Source organism: Trematomus bernacchii, unplaced genomic scaffold (assembly GCF_902827165.1).
Source record: "Trematomus bernacchii unplaced genomic scaffold, fTreBer1.1, whole genome shotgun sequence".
Lineage (NCBI taxonomy): Eukaryota > Metazoa > Chordata > Actinopteri > Perciformes > Nototheniidae > Trematomus > Trematomus bernacchii.
In genome coordinates this window covers 891,770-911,193 of record NW_022987527.1, presented here as the reverse complement: position 1 = coordinate 911,193, position 19,424 = coordinate 891,770, and the positions used below count along the sequence as shown (strand labels likewise).

The 19,424-nt window shown below is 40.2% G+C and overlaps 1 protein-coding gene across 1 annotated transcript; it reads left to right on the top strand.

Moving 5' to 3' along the window:
• The first annotated feature begins 204 nt into the window (after positions 1–204).
• Positions 205–19,337, top strand: bcl3 (BCL3 transcription coactivator). Its single transcript, XM_034120207.1, has 9 exons — positions 205–1,364; positions 2,066–2,183; positions 9,938–10,046; positions 15,392–15,593; positions 16,998–17,086; positions 17,210–17,287; positions 17,671–17,838; positions 18,339–18,438; positions 18,522–19,337. The coding sequence occupies exons 1-9, from the start codon at positions 869–871 to the stop codon at positions 18,638–18,640; spliced, it is 1,479 nt and encodes a 492-aa protein (XP_033976098.1). The 5' UTR covers positions 205–868; the 3' UTR covers positions 18,641–19,337.
• Positions 19,338–19,424: the final 87 nt, after the last annotated feature.

Genomic DNA, 19,424 nt, shown 5'->3' with positions numbered 1-19,424 from the left:
ATAAAGGAAATAAATACGGTTTATAACCAGTGAACCCTTTAATATATATATACCTATTTCTCCATCTCCTTAAACTGTATGGTCACTGATCCTCCTTTTTTTTTTAAAGAAAAGTGCATTTTGACATTTTAAATTATAGCTTTTATTAACATGACTGAACAATTGACAACAAAGAAGTACATAGAAGTACACAATAAGTGTACATTGTGAGCATTTACAACTGTCAAATGCATCAAGGTGCATTTTAAAAATGACAGGGAATTAACTAAATGTAGTGAATGGAGATGCGGTTAATGCAGACACACTTCACACAGCGACTGGCCAAAGCACCTGAACCGTGAAGAGCCTCGATCCTTGAACTTCTTGAGAAATTCAGTATAATGTTTTGAACTTGCATGCAAAACAGACAGCTGTCGAAGACGTGGCAAATGCAGAATGTATTATGATTTCAACGAAGTGATTTCTCTTTCCCTCTCCACTCAGTATATTTTATAACAACCGCTTTGTTTCGGTTTATAAGGGAAAGCACCCTGTCGCTGTGATTACGTTCATTAGGCTTAAAGCAGATGAGCGCTTGCGGAACTGCACTGTACCTGCAGTCCTTTCTTAAGGGTAGCTGGGACACCACATCTACACCACACTTCTATTGGCTCATCTTCGAAAACACATTTGCAGGAAGAAATCAATTGCTTTGAACGCGTATCAGATAAAACAGTAAGACAGAAGGGAACGCGCATTTGATTTCATGGGGATGGGAAGACTGGCCACTCTGAATGGACTGATCCCACCAAAGTGTCACTGAACGAAGTTTTCTTCACGCCTACACACCTGAGACTTCTCCGGGACCTGAGCGCCTCGCCCCCGGTTGATGCCGAGGATCATGACCATGAACGGGGACCACCAGTCGGTCGCCACCGCGCCGCTGGATCTGCGCACCACCACCCGGGAGCGTGCAGCGGCCAGGACTCCGGACTGCAGCAGCGGCGCGAGGGACGCTCGCGGGACAGGTGGCTCGCCCGCACCCCCCGCGTGCACAGGGACGGACAGTTTGCAAATAAATGACACCGGTGTTGCTCGCAAACGAAAAGCGGACAAATCCTCCTCTTCGCTTCCTTTTCGGAAACGCCAGTTTGTCGTGGAGCCGGAGCCCCAGAGGCAGTCCCCGGCTCCCCCAGAGGGAGAGGACCGCGTCCCCCCTGCAGGGAACACAGAGCTCACATTACGAGAGAGTTTGACCGGACGTTTGGAGGTATCTGCGGATGAGAGCAGAGTCTGTGCCACACCAGTGACTCCCAGGCGGTTCACAGAGGCAGGACTGAGTCCAGATGGATATCCCATCCGCATTTGGCACCAGTTTGATTACGGTAAGCGTTACCGTCAAACATTCAGTCTACTTTTCACTTATTAAAACCATTTACAGTTTACGATTAAAACGTTCTGTGTTATTGCACAAGTTATTCTTAGCCCAAGTAACCAACAAAGTATCATTTCTGGTCTATGTTACACAACGTTTTATGTAACTTCTATAAAGTTCTCATCTGATGAATATTTCAAAGGAAACCTTTATTTTGATGACTAAAATTAGATCAGTGTGTTGAATGGTGAGACTAATTTGGAGACACAAGTAAGCATCCCAAGGCAGAGAGAGAGCATAGCACAACCTGCAGGGGCTCTCTATGAAGATGTATTTTTTTTATAAAATGAATGAAGCTATTTTAGGTAGCAGTAGCAGCACACACTCCTTCTTCAATACTTTTTCGGTCACTAGTGAGTCTCAGGTGGAAGAAGAAAGATAGCAGGGTTGATGCAGCAGCTGATGCTGAATCAACGAGAAAATGTCCAGTCAGCTTTTTTGCTGCTGCTTTCCTGCACTGATAAAGTAGCTCACTGGGTCAACTCATAACTAAATACTATGCACACACACACCTACATGCACAGCTGCACACTTCCTTATTACAAAAAAAGTGTGCCAACACTGCCCTTTGAATTCAATATTTATTTTTATCTTTTTTCTTTGCCCTCTCTGCCTCTTCTTTGTCTCTCTTTCTGTCTCCTTCCTGTTCAGGTGCATACCCAGTGTTCTGTTTGCCGTCTGTTCCTGAGCCCACCCACCTTCTGGCCCACCAAGCAGAACACCTGCAGACTATTGCTGTGGCTACACGTCAAGATGAAGATGGAGACACGTATGTTAATGTATTTTATATGGCTTTGAAGTTCGAAGTAATGTCACATATCCAAGTCTCAAACGCATACAGTAAACTTGATGATTCCTCTAAGTTGTGCATTATTTAATAATCTGCTCTTTTTAATCAGGCGGCAATGTTGACAGTGCAAACATGAAACAATTCTCAAATCTGAGATCTTACAACAGTCAGAAATACTCATGGATTTTCCAGCAGACTGAGATCATTCACTGTGATTTTCTTTAGAGACCCATAGAGACCAATAGTGTAAACCATAGTGACTTCTGTACATAAAGAGCCTGATAATAGTGTTATAAAAAAAAAATGTATATGCGCAACCTTCCTAACTTCTTCTTGGAACTGGTAACTCGTCAGTCCCACGAGAGTGACTGAATTTGAGTCACTCTCAAATTCTTGAAATAGTTAAATGTTCCTCAGAAAGGACAATTCATGGTCTAAAAAGAATGAATTTTTTCAAGTAAGTTTTTCAAGTCAGTTTAAAACTGCATTCTGTCGATGCCCAATATTGTCGCAAGAATATATTTTTTGTAATACCTTAGAATGGCATGTGGTGGCGAATAGCAAGACATATGCAGTTAACAGATCTTAACATTTAAACTTGCAGATAATATAAAACGAAAGAGGTCAGTATTTAAGCTTTTATTTTATTATTTCACTTCTCATATTCACACAAAACAGCTGATTCATGTATCTGCTTTATCTGTCTTTAGAGCTGGCTTCTTATTTTTGCCTTAGCATGCACCAAAGGCCTTTTCCAAAGCAGCATTTCAACCACTGTGTTTGAAATTCATATATCCCAGTAGGCCATCTCAGTTTGAAAGTAAGCTAGCATGCACATTTTTATGAAGCTAAATGTAATTCATGCATCATTAATTAAAATGTTTGACACATTAAGGTTTAGTATGGTGATATGTTAAAATGTCTTGCATAAGAAGTACTGTGACACTTTAGTCTGCATCACGACTCCTTACCAGCCAATAACAAACTGTAGGTCTGTGTCTTGACACCTGTACTTGAGCCATCTTCTCTCAATAGGAAGGTTTGACTAAAAGTGAAATTATAACAGTCTCGCAAAAAACAAGTCAGTTCAAGTGATTCAGTGGGCTATACCCAAACAAGGCTGGTCTCAACAAGTCTGACCTCATAAACAAAACTTTTGGCGTTGCGCAACCTGGATGTGGTTTGTGCGAAGTCTGTGATATCATCTGAGTTTATTTTTTACTCTCTCTGTGACTCACCTGGTTCTGCCTATCAAACAAGTACAGTCAGTACCCCCCTCCATAATCCAACCAGATTCTTTACTGTTGTTTCACTTCCTGTCAGGGAAACTTGTTTAGTGGAGGTGAAGAATGATTTGCAATGTGGCAAATAATCCAACACACTAACAGAGAAACTATAGCACTAGAGTCTTAGCTGCTTTAACACATAGACATGCATCATGTGTGAATGTGTGAGTGTGTGTGTGTGTGTGTGTGTGTGTGTGTGTGTGTGTGTGTGTGTGTGTGTGTGTGTGTGTGTGTGTGTGTGTGTGTGTGTGTGTGTGTGTGTGTGTGTGTGTGTGTGTGTTGAACAACGTGTGGGTTGGAAATAAGTATACTGTACTCAGGACACTTGAGGAGTTGTTAAGACCACATGATTGCAAATATGAAACTTTTAACGCATGGTTACTTTACTTTGTCTAAAGTTTTCAACACCCACACACTTACTTAGATGTCACTCATTAGAGTTAAAAAACAGAGTCATATGACCGAAAACATAGCATGTCCAAGAATTAAATGACTTTGATGTTGCGGTTTGAAAAGTATCGGGATCATTTGCATCCATTTGAAACAAACTCGTGATGACCAACATGAGCCAGAAATCCCGTGACATGTCACAGCTTCTTATTGTCCCATCCTATCTTCAGAGACTCATAATAACTATGATACATACTCTTTTAACAAATTGTGGCATGGAATATGAGAAGAATGCCATATATGCTGATTGTCACATCAGCAATGATAAGAAGTACATTTACATTTGTATTCTTGCCACTTAGAAGTAATCTGTTAATGTAAACTTGTTATTGTGGCATTTTAATTCTGGTACTCTATAACCTGTTTTTAATTATCACCTTCATATGTTATGCGATTACAAGGAATTGTTGACACCCCTCTCCAGAGCATCTTACAAGTATATTATCAAAATGTGCAGTACAAACACATAACCGAAATGAACAACTGATTTTATCATAGTACTAGTGATCTAATGCAGCAAAGCAGAGTCGTTTCATGACCCCTTACTATGGAAGTTGAGACTTTAGCTGGCTTGTGTAGTACCTGTGTGTTGCTTTGTGGTTGTTTTAAACCTTGTGTGAATTCTGCAGAAAGAAACATTCTCAGCCCCCCTGTACTTTTCACACCGGTTGTGTGTGTGTGCGTGCATGATTTATGCATAATGTGAGTGACGCTGTGCATGAGCCTCTCTTACGTCAAAGCGCCTTTGAGCCCCTTAGTTTCGGGAAAACCAAGTGAGTGCTCAGTTTTTTAAACATGATCGCGGTTATTCTCAGGTGTCTTTCTCTCTTTTCTTCTCTGTGTTTTTAAATGAATGGACTCAAAAAACCCAAACATCCGTTACCCACTTCCTCATTTACCGCTTTCTTTCTATCAGCTTCATCTCTCTCTCTTTCTCTCTCTCTCTCTCTATGTCTTTTATGTGTCATTTGCTTATCCACACTATCATTTGTACGTGAGAAGTGCAGACGTGTTGATTGTCTTGTAGCTCCTTCAAATGAATTTCTACATGCTTCCAGTAATTCAGTGCATTTGCCTGCACAAGTCAACAATATATGCAGAGTTTGGCAATACTTGATTACTGAAAATCAAAACCTTTACTGGGTCGTTATCTTACTTGCAGATTAGACCCAATACTTTGATCTTTTTCTTTACTATATTTCCTCACATTCCCTGAAACACGTATCAATGTTAATCTTTTTGTCACATATGAAATGGGTGAAACACACATAAAAGAATATTAAAAGTCCGAAACCACATCAATGCTTCTGTGAGGCTATACACATGCTTTGTTTCAAAACGCAAACATCAGTACTGCAACATGCTCACAATTAGAGCGCTAACATGCTGATGTTAAACGGGACATGTTTACAGTAACATGTAACGTGTTAGCATTCTAACATTTGCTAACAAAAACTAAAGGTAAAGTACAATTCAGGATTATGGAAATGCAGTTATTTGGTATTTGGACAGAACAAAGTATTGAATTGAAAATTGTCACAATCAAAAGTCAGGGGATTCTTAGGAGATTTTGAACGTTTTACCAAAAAAACAAATGTGTACCTCACTGATTCGGAGGACGATTCAGGGGACCACAAGAGTCTTTAGGATTCTTTCTATGGGCACCTTGGCTATCTGTGCAAAATGTCATGTGAATTGTTGCGATGTGATGTGAGGATGTGATGTCTGGACCAAGGGGGTGTATTTCTGATCACTGTGTACAAATGTTTATGTACTAAGTCACTAATTTCTTTCTTACACTACAGCAACAATGTAGAAAAAAGACTGTCTGTCTGTGGTGTGAATAAGGTCACGATGCGTCATGTGACCTGGGTCCACAGCCCTTTTCCTGTGTGTGCATTGTTTTGAACTACATTTGCAAGTTTTCTGGGGATTTGCACCGATTATTTTTCAAAAATCCTCTATCATGCAAGCATTTAGCCTCACCTCATCAAAACTAATTGCATTCAAATAAGAAACTCACACCTCCATTAACTGACTCGAGATTAAACTGAGTGCATTGCTGTCAAATGCACTTTGGTGACTTTTGACTTTAGATTAGATGTTACCCTAATGATACATGTAGAAATGCTCTAAAGAAAGAAAAACAAACCTAGATCCCACATGATAACAAACTGCTTGTTTCACCCACAAAATCTGGAAGTACTCATTCTGTGTGACGGGCACATCATTCCTGGCTAAAGAGGCCACATTATGTTTTTCTGAGTTTTCACTTTCCTTTTGTGTGTTGTATAGGTTTGTGTGCATGTAAATGGTCTGCAAAGGGAACAATCCCAAAGTTCCCACACACTCCCCCCCTGCCTGGAAAGCCTCGATTTGACTCCTTTGTTTACTTCTGTAACATAATGACATCACTATGTAACCCTCGCGCTTCTATTGGCTAGCGGCTCAGACAGAGGGTGAAAAGAGGTGCTGCAGCATAGGCAGTAAGAGAGATATAAAGACCTTTTTGAACATTAAAGCATGGAAACATGTCACAGTAGCGGCACTAAATACAAATGTGAACCTGAAATTGAGCCTAATAGGGCCCCTTTAACTGGACTGTGATGCATCTTGTTTTTTTTGTTTTTTTTACTATTCACACAAACTGAGACATCACCTCATTGCTCAGCTGGTCCACAGACCACATGTTTGGCTTCAGTCGCATCATTCAGGTTAGCTAAGTCCTCACCCTCCCTGCCAAACAGGATACAGCACCACGCCGTCTTCTCTTTTTTATAGCAGTTTATTTTCTTCTTTGTGTTTCTCACACACATTCACACAGACACAGTTACACAGGGACTGTCACTGTAGTGCGGCAGGCTCGGGACTCCTTTCTGCGTCAGTGGCACTGTGCCTGAGGTTAACTGGGGCTGTGGTCTGCCCCACTTCCAGGAACTAGAAACAGTACGGTTTCATCTAAAGAGAAAAGAGAGAGATGGATGCAGATAAAAGAGAATAACAAGAGACTCAGTATCACTTTAGGCCAGGGGTGTCCAAACTTTTTTCTTCGAGGGCCACATACAGGAACATATACGAAGGTCTGGGCCTCTCACTAGAGGAGAGGTTTATTGCCTTATCAGTTAAGTCATAAGTTAGCAAAATCAATCAAATGTAGTTAAATTAAGCTTGATACTTGAAAATGCTTCAAGAAACACAACAGCCTTCAACAGCCACAACAGCCAGTTCAAAATGTAAGAAGTAGAAAGTACAGGTATTTGTGCTCAACATGCAAGAAGCTCTCAGCTCTCTGTAGGGTTTCATTTATTTAGTTGGCAGCTCATTCCTTAAAACAGAAGCTTCAGATTGCTTATAAAAACAGGAAATAGAAAGGGTATTTCAAGCTTGTTATGTAATTAAGTTATTTTTTAGTTATCTTATTTTTTTTTTATCAACTAAGATTTGTTTGAAAATGTTTCTAACTTTGATTTATTTGATTTATTTGAAAACTGGGCATATTAACACATGAATACTGTGATATATATTTTTACATATATATTGAATTAGTACAATATATGACAAGCACAAGTTTAAAATGGGTCACGGGCCGCATTTGGCCCCCGGGCCGTAGTGTGGACACCCCTATATGAAGGCATTTATATGTACAGTCGTTTAGTTCAATGCTTAGATGAATTAGTTTATCTGTAAAGATATAGCATGATTTTTGTCTCCAATCACTGTTATATTGTGCTGTGAAGCTGCAGGGGATTTCATAAAGCCAATGTGCTGACAGTAAATATGTTAAATAGTTCTTTGTTCATACAGATTGTTTTTATATGCTGAGCTCAGTTACAGGAACAGGGACGGGCTGAGGAAAGACCCAGCACACTCCCGATCCAACGTTCAGTTCTGCTTTTCTTACGATTTTCTCTCTCTCTCTCTCTCTCTCTATGTCTTTTATGTGTCATTTGCTTATCCACACTATCATTTGCATGTGAGAAGTGCAGACGTGTTGATTGTCTTGTAGCTCCTTCAAATGAATTCCTACATGCTTCCAGTAATTCAGTGCATTTGCCTGCACAAGTCAACAATATATGCAGAGTTTGGCAATACTTGATTACTGAAAATGTCACATCAAAACCTTTACTGGGTCGTTATCTTACTTGCTGATTGGACCCAATACTTTGATACTTTTCTTTACTATATTTCCTCACATTCCCTGAAACACGTGTCAATATTAATATTTTTGTCACATATGAAATGGGTGAAACACACGGGCTGAGGAAAGACCCAGCACACTCCCGATCCAAAGTTCAGTTCTGCTTTTCTTACAGTTTGCTCTGATATCAGGTTCGAATCATCTGATTGTTTATTGCGGATGGAGTTCCAAGGTGCAGGAAATATATGTTTAAGAGCTGAAGTCCAATCTGTCTCATGGGGATGCATTGTTGCATGTATGTACAGATGCACACTTAGTTTATCCAGAGCACTTATTTTTAAGATGGTAAATTGGTTAAATCGAATATACAGATATAGTGGAGCATGCCTTTCTTCCAGTTTAACCAACACGTTTGGCACATGATGATCCTTCAGTTCAAAAGACCACAGACATTGTTCTGTTCATACTTTCCTGCATCAAGTTTTCAAATAATTTAAATGTTTTCATTGTGAATACAGATCTTATCATAGCTGTTTGGTTTATATGTAGTTAGAAGACGTGATTAGAGTTACAAAATGCTGTAATAAGTAGCTAGCTAGCTCCTTGAACCACACACCTGTTTTTGATGAAATGTGATAAAAGTGTAGTTGTTGCGTGCAAATGTAGAATCTATTGTTAAATTTAAATATGATAAGGAATTCATAAATATATATAAGTCATCAATGGCAGGAAATGATCAATGTTAGTGGCTCATTGTCTTTGGGACACATCACTTGAGAGGAAGTGTGGCAAGTGATTTTGTAATTGTGACTTTTCTTTTAACTCAAACTCTATGAAATTGTACTTTTGACTTTCCAAGAAGCATTCCTGTTTCCTGTGGCAGGATTGTACTTTTTGAGTGAATATTATTTACCCATTGGATTAAGCTAACCTACAGAAAGCCCCAGTCAGAAACCACACAGATGAATGGCTGAATTCACATCACACAGAGCAAGATAAAGAATGCTGCCATTGTTTGCTGATAACAGGAAGTGACATAAAACCAGTCTGCCTCTTACTGGAAGCTGCTTCTTCTGAAAGCATAAAAATAAAAATGTGAGAACTTCTACAGTATATGGCGTACTAAAGCCTGCCATCCCCTTTCCTTTCCCTGTCCTAAACTTTAGCCTGCATTTGTTCTTTTTTGCTTCACATAGAAACTACAGATAGTGGTTTCCCCTTTAGTCTTGATAAGCGTGTGATAAAGGGAGTGTGAGAAATGACTGCTGCACATCTGTCAAGCTCCTCGGTACAACTGTCAGTGGGATAATTCAGATCAAGTGATCAAGTTTATTTGCTACTACCCTTTAAGTGTATTTATTTATTTGTATTATGTATACTATTTTGTATGTCCTTTCCCACTATGACTATGTATGTCATTAATCATGGTAGTCCTGTCATGCTATGTTTTTTCTTTATTATTTCTTGTTGGCTGTTCTGTTTGTCTTCTATGTTGAAAAAGGGAAGTATGATTTCCACCCCAAAGAAGTCTATACTATTGCTTACACTTGTATGCTTCTTCTCAATAAAAATATTTGAAACAAGTTTATTTGCTACTTCTGATGACAAAAATATCAACAATCCATCACATGTTAGATTCGAAGGCTTTGAAAGAATCAGTGAGTTTTCTTCTCCTATTCATTAATTAATTCATGCTTAAAGCGGAATGCTTATTCGTATTAACTCCTAATGGTAGTTGGTCACAATGTCATGAAAGCCTCAGACTCAGTTAAATATCCCTTGAGATCTTTTTGCTACACTTCTCTTTTAACTCTCAGTGTAAAATTATTTGTTTCTTTGTTTTTTTGTATTCAATACAGAGCTCTCCACATAGCGGTGGTGCATGAGGAGATGGCCATCGTCTGCAAACTGATCAAACTCCTGCAGTTGGCTCGCAGAGGCCTTGATGTTTACAACAACCTCCGTCAGGTAAAACTAATAATCTTTAAATACACACAAACATGCACGGTTACTTCTACGTTCTTTCAATCCACAGGAAGATTGTTTTACTGTATCAGTTTTATGAGTTTTATGAGAGGTATCAGCGTCAGTTAGTATAAAATGATGATAGAAAGACTTAAATGTGTTGGGGTTTTCTGCCCCGACAACCACGGCATGTACAAGACATTCCCCTGCTGCCTCACCCTTCTGATAACAGTAACATGGAAAAGAAAGAGGAAGTGCCTTGGTTTCCTCCTTGCACGGCACCATGTTATCGCATGCTCTTACAGTCAGTAGGCTGATGGCAGTGGAATTCACCCTTCCTGGTTTCTTCACCTGAACTTGCCAAAAGCCAAATACATGCACATGCTGGGAAGGACTGAATGTGTTTTCCAATGTTTACTTTTATTTTGCTTATGGTTTTGTAAGTGTGAGCTTTCCCTAAAGTGAGCGATTTCTGGGGTTTAGCACGTTGCCAAAAGGATAGGACGGAGCAAAGTGGGACTCCTATGAACTCTCATGAACCTTGCACTCAAATTACAAACCTTGTCCTGGCTGGTAAAACGACGTGATATCTCTTTTAAATCATATCTCAGTACATAATTTCCTTGTTTTCTTGCAGATAAAGATTACACTCTTACACTCTTTGTTCAGGGAAATTCTATTTATACTTTTATATTAATACACAGACTCAATGAACTGAGGTGATCAGTCTTTCTTATAAAAAAAGTGACTGTACCCTCCTTGCATAATAACCTCAACAAAATAGATAAACTACAGTGAACTGAACTGGAATGTGGACAGGGAATTATCTTTAAATGTTTCCCAATCCAGGGCTGTCCCAACCAAAGGCCTTAAGAAAACACACCCCCCCCTCACACACACTTCCTCTGCCTCCTGCTCTGTATTCTGCCAGCTTTATCCTTTCCAGCAGAGAAAGCACCTGAGCCACATAGAGCTTTAGTTCTCAAGGCTGGAGTTTCACACCACACACCACAGGCTGTCTTACCAGAAATAATGCTGGTGCTATCAGCGGTTGTTGTCTTTCCTCATCGCTGAGGCTTGACAGCATAGGTTTTGTGATATCCTGTCTCTACCCTGTATGTGAAATAAATGCACGCGACACACACACACACACACACACACACACACACACACACACACACACACACACACACACACACACACACACACACACACACACACACACACACACACACACACAAAACTCTCTTTTCACACATTCACACATAATATGCCCCATGCAATTATACCCAAAAAGGGAGATTTTCAGGCACAGGTCCCATCACACTCATTTGCCTACCAGATTGTGTGGTTACCAGGCATAAAGGCAACACTTCAAAAGGGAACTTTTTACTTTATAAAACATAAAGTTTACCAGACGGACGCAATAACATTTTCTGGCATTGGCCCAACTTCCCAAAGACAAAAATAATAAAACACAGCTTTTCCAATGTTGATGACAAATCCTGAGTTCCTGTGGTTTTACATATGGAACTTTTTGACTGAGTGTTACTATCAGTACTGTAACCGAACAATATTGCAAGATATCAGAACTTGATTTGGCTTTCACTACATTATGGTAGAGACAGCTGTTTGATACTCCCACACTGCTCATGAAATCAGTATGGCTGTGCAAAAACACACGCTATAGTAGTCAACTTGTTGCTGCTCATCCAACAGCTGATGGTGCACTGACACTAGTGGGATTTAGGGTCTGAATCCCCAGGGGCCACCCACACTTATACATGCACTGATGGACTTGTGCTTTAGATTTAAGACATCCACTAATGTGCATGTGTTACTTCTGCAATGCAACACAGATCACCTCATTAAATACATGCCTGTAAATGGTCACATTCACTGTACTGTTGAATTGTTTAGTTCAAGTGACACTTTTTTGTTTATGTGCATGCTGGCAACATGCCATTTTTTTTTGTGTGAGTGTGCACAAGCGAGACATCTGAGTGTGTGTTTGTGTGTGCTTTAGTATCCTCGTTCCGAGAAGTCACATGACACTCCCCCCTGCTTTTGCTTCGGGCTGTTTCTCAACATACCTTGGTTCAGAGGGTAGTTTACAGGGACTTTCCCTTACTGCGCGTGCCTCTCTCTCTGTCTCTCTCGCGCGCTATCTCCGCCTGTAACCTTTATCCTTTTTTCTGCATGCATCTAATGAGAATTTAGGGTTTGTAACCATAACTGATGAACTGACTGATGCTATCAGTACAACCGTCAACAACACTGACGTAAAAGCGTGTGATTTGTGCAACAGGCCTTGCTGTAGTGTTCACCGCAGTCTCTTAGTTTTGCCTCGCATCTTTCTTTGTGTTTGGCACAGCCTACAGCCCGAGGCTGTTCTTCATGCCGAGAAGCCTCCTGTCATCTTCTAACCTCCTTCATGTTTATCCGCTCATTTTGCAGGAATGCAAGTGTGCAAGGACAAACCCAAGGGAAAGAGAAGGGTTTTTCCCTTCTTATCCTGTCTTTCCCCCGGACTCCCCTCTGCCGCTTCCGTTTCTTCCTCATTCCTCCGTCTCTCCGCTCTTGCCCCCCTCATTCCTTTCCCCTTATCTTTGTTGGATTTTTGTTTTAGTCGCTCTGAAATCCTTTACAGGAAGCCAGAACTATACTCTGCCAACTATGATAGGTGTGTTTTTAAGGCCTTATAGGTGTGGAATGTATTTCTTTAATTCTGGAAATGATTCACAAGAACTCTTACAAGTGTCATTAGTACTGTGTGAGGTCAAAATATAGTATGGCTGCTTTTCACAATGTTCATACTGGATGTTAAAAAAAAAATGAACATCCAATTTTTACAGCAGAAGATGATTGTGTTGTGTGTGTTTCTGTTTTGTTGCATTTTGTGTGAGTCACAGGATTCAGGGAAACAGGAGCATAATGGAGGAACACTGGCATTGACACATTTGAGGATTTCCACAAAGTCGCTTTCCCACTGCTACACTGCTTTTTTTAATAGCCTTTACTGGAACAAACCCCAACACTCACACACACACATGTACAGTAACAGTACAACAAAAGTGAAACTTGGAGAAACGATCTGTTCCTGATTGCAGTGTTTATTGTGTAACTTAAATGGTAGCTAAAAAGTCCAGGTTAAAAAATACTTCCCTTTATGACTGAGCTATTGCATTGCTTAATTTAGACAGGAGGTTTTCATTGCCCTGGACAGAGTTAATATACTTATCAACAGGATGATACATGCTGACCTCACCCAAAGAAACATCCTAGATTGCACAAGTTAATTTATTGAGCAAGCAGTAGTTTCAGCCAGGCAAATACCTGGTGAACTCTGAGTAATTGTTTATTTTCCTGTTCTTGCAGGCTGTTTGTCTCTCACAACAGGTTCCCCCTCATTTTGATTACTCACAAAGTCCCATGCTAAGGTGTTGTTTTTGTTGTGTGCTCTGTGATATTCGGTGCAAAGGTCTCATCTGTCAGTCAGCTTTTTTTGGACTTTGATTTGATTGCTGACAACTATATCGCCATTGTGTGTGTGTGCATGTAATGGTTATGTGCGTTTGTGTATATTTGGGCATAGGTGCGTAATATACTGTGCATGTATCTCATGATCTTCTGATGTGTAATTAGAATAATCTTACCAGAAATGGTTCTTTGTTTATTTACATCAGGCGTTGGCCCTTCCTTACGGGCATAGCTTCTATTGTGTCTTTGACCTTTACCCTGTAGAACAGGTTGCAGATGACAGGAGGCCTTTACTAGAAATAATAACATGCTTCCTCCAACCTCACAAGAAGGTGTTGTTTGTTAGGTTTTTGTATTCATTGCTGCTTTTCTGGCAGCAGAAAATCTCCAAAAGTAAAATAATAATAGTCATTTGGGTAACATGGCTAGTCAGTTTCTTGCTGAGAGTTAGAGGACATCATACCACTTGCATGTCGAAGTGGTAAATATGCAGCTATAACCTTATGCTGCTTTAGTTTATCTTAGCATACACATTTAAGTCAGTGGGTAACAGCTAGTAGCCTATAGCCCGTTTAGCAGAGACAAAATATGCCTTCAACCTGCAACATATAACCCTGTAAAAGGGCAAGTTACACTTAAATGTTTTAGTACATATTAAAGATATGTTATTTAGTGAGCTCTAGTGGTGCTGGCAGGCACATTTTGTTATTTTGAGACAGAGGCTAGGCTAGCTAGCTAGAACTGCAGCCCTCTCTTCAGTTCTTGCGCTAAGCGAAGCTAACTGTCTCCTGACTCTTTTTTCAGATTCATCCACTATATAGTCATATCTTTTAGCTTTCCACCAAAGATAAATGTGTATTTCCCAAAAATGTCAAGCTTTAATTCCTTTTATGGATTTACAATTTGGAGATTGTCAACAGAAAGGCTTTTGGGGAGGGACAACATAATTACATTTGGTGGAAAAGTGGATCTGGGATTTCCACTATTAGATGAGCATCTTTGATCGGAACAATGACTCTAAAATAGATTCTTGTTTAGAAATAACTATACAGGGTAACAAATATTTTTATCTCATATTTTAAGAGATACTGTATGTCTTAAAGCAGGGGTGTCAAACTCAAATACACAGTGGGCCAACATTTAAAAATGGTTAGGCCTACTAGTCGAGGGCCGGACTGGTTCAATGTTTATTGCAAAACTTATTGAAATTAACTTATTGCAGATATTAAACCTGGAACTAACAAAGCTTAAATGATTGCCTATAAAAACAACATTAAATAATCAATTGCATTCATTTCTTATGGCTCTATCTGCAGCTTTTCCGGAGTCATTTCTTATGATTACATTTTTCCACAGGCCAACAACAGCTTCAAAAAACAATTTCCCTCAAAGAAAAAAACAAACATGCCCTGTTGTCGCAAGAAAAAAAGTGCAGAAGGAAACATCCATTGAAACTCAGTGTGCTGCTCTGTGATGCTAGTTCATCCCAGATACTTGGCATCTCATCTTGGGTGCAAGTTCATCAATGTTTTGGGTCAGGCTCTGAGATGAGGAAATCCTCAGGATTGAGTGAAGGTGTGCGTGCAATATACCGGCGAAATTCGAAATTATCCTGCGGGCCGAACTTAAATCCACCAAGGGCCTGATTTGGCCCCCGGGCCTTGAGTTTGACACATGTGTCTTAAAGGATAGTAGGGGCATTGTGCACCATTAGTGGGAGGTTCATACTCTCTGAATGCTGTGTACTGTGTGCTGCTGTGTGAAAGATTACAACTATTTTAGGCGACAGTATATTGCCTTTTGTGGTTATGGATATGAATACACTGGTTTATCTAAATTGTATTTTTTTCCTGCCATCCCCCCATCAGACTCCTCTTCATCTGGCAGTGATCACCCAGCAGGCGAACATGGTGGATGCTCTGGTGAGGGAGGGGGCCGACCCTTCTGCCTTGGACCGTAACGGCCAAACAGCACTCCACCTCTGCTGCGAATATGACCAGCGTGACTGTCTGTCTGTCGTGCTCTCTCACCCCTCATCCTCCACATGCCTAGAGTTGAGAAACTATGAGGGTAAGTTGTCTGCAGAAGAAGCTCCAGGGTCTGCATTGTGTTGAAGTGGTTCTTGACAAAAGTGTTCTTACAATGTTTTCATTCACATCTATTTTAGACACTTTGATAAAGCATAATTTGCAAAACATGTCCTAGCAGAAACTTGCTCAAATAAGTGAACAACAACTAACTTAACATCTTTTGGGGGGGTATGACAAATGTGAACCCTTCTTCAGGATATGGTTCGTTGTTTTTGGGCGTGTGGGTGGAGAGAGCAGAGACATGTCCTTTCTCTGTGGTCTGTGTCACACTGCCGAATCTTCACAGCCTGTGATGTCAAAGCACAGGACACATTTTTTGTGAGAAAGTAACAATCTGGGTATAGGAGAAAGCCCCCAAAATAAACACAGGTTCCTCTTTGGGTTTTAGTGAAGCTGTAGAAATGGTTAGATCTAATAACATGAAAGACACTTCTGCTGAATAACAACATCTACCTACTATACATTTAATAGCATAAAATCTGAGATGACATGACATGAACAGACATTCAACTTTTGTGTGCTGAAGGTTTAACCACACTGCATAAAGACTTCTCAAGGAATCATTCACCCCAACAATTATCATTTGCTTGTGAATTTCTCACTCGGGGTTACCTTGATTTCTTGAAGAAAAACTTGGTTTCTCTTGCATATGTCCAAAGTGAAGGTAAAAAAAACAGAGAAAGTCTTGATGCATTGAAGTAAATATGGGCCATGTTTAACAACAGTAAAACTACAGCAAAACATCCCTTTACAAACTTTTTCACAGCTAGTTCACTGTATGTATGCTTACTACTTCCTGAACACATGCAAACGTTCTCCACAAATTCAAAGTAAAAAAAAGTAACAAGGGTGAGTATTTGATATATCAATGGTTTGTGGATTAAGTATTCCTTAAAAAGATTAAGAAATGTGAACATATCACACCAATTCTCTGGTCTCTCCACTGGCGTCCTGGGTGCTACATGATCGAGTTTGAGATGCTCTTGCTAGTCTACAAATCATTTAGTGAAAGAAACCTCTTGACCTCTTAGGTCACCTCGAAGCAGTTTGCTTTCCAGTCCCACTGAAACATAGAAAATCATCATTTAGTTATATCGCTTCTCCTAGCTGGTAAAGCCCTTCTATGAGATGAAATGCCCTAGCATCTTGCACACTCTGTCATCTTTTGTATCACTTTAAAATGCTACAATCCTTTTTTAATGCTGTACTTCTACATTATTTAATAGTCTGTGCTAACTGCCTATGTCTCTAAGAATGTATACTGTGTGTGGAGGTATGTGCAGGTCCATGCTGGAGATTGTACATACATTCACCTTGATTTGTGTATGTGTTAGGTGTGTTTATCTGCATTTGCTCACATGTTCTGCTTCGTCCCTGTTCTCAGGTTTGAGCCCTCTCCATCTGGCGGTGCTGCGTGGCCATACACATTTGGCCAAAATGCTGCTGGATGCAGGCGCTGACATCAATGCGATGGTCAGTCCCTGTGCTGCCCCTACTCAGCACTGACTAAGTTTCACAACATCACACATTTTACATTTACCGTCTGTGCATCCTCTGATTTTTCCCACGGTGCTTTTCTTTTTTTCCTCTAATCAGGACAACAAAAGTGGCCAGAGTCCTCTCATGCATGCTGTGGAGAGCAATAACGCAGACATGGTCCACTTCCTCATTGAGGTAATGAGTGTGTGTGCGTGTTGGTATGGAAAAGGGAGGGTTGTGACTCAGCTCTATTTGATGACTCTCTTTTTTTTGTTCTGGCTCATAAGCTGCACAATGAGTTTCCCATTCTATTCTAACTTAAAGATAAGGCCTTCAAAGAATTTGAACAAAAATATTTAAAGTTTAGCTATTTCATCAGAATTTGTGAAGATGTGATGTACATCAGCAGATCATTTTTTTCCTTAATCTCCCCTTTAAAACATTTTCTATTCTTTGCCTCTCCTATCTGATCCAAGCCTATCCATGGATCTGTTTCACTTTCAATGCTTAACTACGTCTCCCTCTAGCTTTCTATATGAATCACATCTGTGTCAACTTGTTCTGTTTTTCTCTTGTAGAGTGGCTGTGATGTCAACAGCCAGTCATACAGTGGGAACACAGCCCTGCACAGCGCGTGTGGCAGAGGTCAGGTGGACACGGTGCGGCTGCTTCTGAAGAGCGGAGCTGACAGCAGCCTCAAGAACTACCACAACGACACCCCTGTGATGGTGGCCAAGAACAAGAAAGTGAGCAAGAAGATGACAGAAAAAGAATGCAAAATAAAACAGATCTTGCGGAAATTCAATTCTTACTGTGGCATTCGTTTTAGCCTTTTTCATGGCTGTGATTTGCTGTTTCAGGATAATTCAAATAGTGTCAAGAAAACAATGAACCCCAAAAAAAGGTTACTTAATTGACTGTGAAGGACTTCCTTGGGATGGCCTTATTACACACTGTCAAATTATTTGTAAAATCACACCACTACTTCAGTGGACATTACAAATTTAAACAATTGAAAATCTACCAGACTAAGCTCTGGATAAGATAGCAGGAAGAAAAAGATGAAGCAATAAATGTACATCAAATGTGTGTATCCTTCCCTCTAGAGGACAGACCTGAATGGTGCAATTTTTTCTCCAACAATATTATATCCTTGTTTACTCAAGTTGCTTGTTAAGAGATCATTGTGACACGTACTTTAGGTCATTCAAACAAGTTTATTATAGAGACTATAAATCTTTTGCAGATAACAGACGTGTTACGAGGGAGAGGCTCCAACCAAATAAGAGTGCAAGATCAACACTGCGTGTCCCTCTCATCACATGGGAGCAATTTAACAGAAAATGGTAAGAAAAATGCACACAGGCTCAAACGCACAAGTACAACTTAAATCACAGTTTTTAATTTGTTATCTTTGCCTCTCTTTTAGGGTCCCCATCTTCCAACCACAGTTATGGATATTCACCTGCAACAACACCACACACCCCTAATCGCAGCACCTCCCATTCACCAAAGACTCAATCTACACTTGTGTTTCCATTTTACTAGTGTAAGTTATGTCCGGTGTACCTAGCGACTACCTCCACACAACTAACCTGAAAAAGAGACTTCACTGCCCTAAGCTACACAGAAGTCAGCAGAAGGAGACTTCAGGAGATGTAGCCAAAGGGATGACAGAGCAGCAAATGACTGCATCTGAATTATAACGTCCTAACACTCCATGTTAAAGGACAGTCAAAGTTTGCACTGTTGGGGCTTGATTCCTGGACAGGGTGCCTATCTGCTCATCCAGCTGCTGTTGTGTGCACCTCCCTAATAACCAGGACAAAAGTGACTGAAAAGCTGGATTTCTCCGAGTGAAGTTACTCCATGCAGCAACAGAAATGTGCAACTACATGCAATCATGGCCTAACATTGAAGACTGTTTTTAAATGCATGGATATTTGCATAAATCACGGACATGGGGCTAAGCTTGGTGAACTCAAGGGTCAATTTCAAAAGTATTGTGGCCTTTTTTGTTGAGATGACTGTTGAGAGATGGCAAAAAAAATGAAGGTCAACAAATACAGGAACCATCCAGTATCCAGGCTGCTTACAATGTAACTTGACTTGGTTAATATTGCACATTTATAGTCCTTTTTAACAATGTGTGTCCACAGTACCTTTCAGATGTTTGCGTGCCTGTGCAAGTGTTCTTTTATCACTATGAAAAGTTGTATTTTTATATAAAATGTGTTCAACAGAAGCGACCTTTGTCTTGATTTTGTCAGCTTGTCCCACACACAGCAACATTTGAAAGCAGCGCTCTGATTGGTCAGTGGGAGGTGCTTTG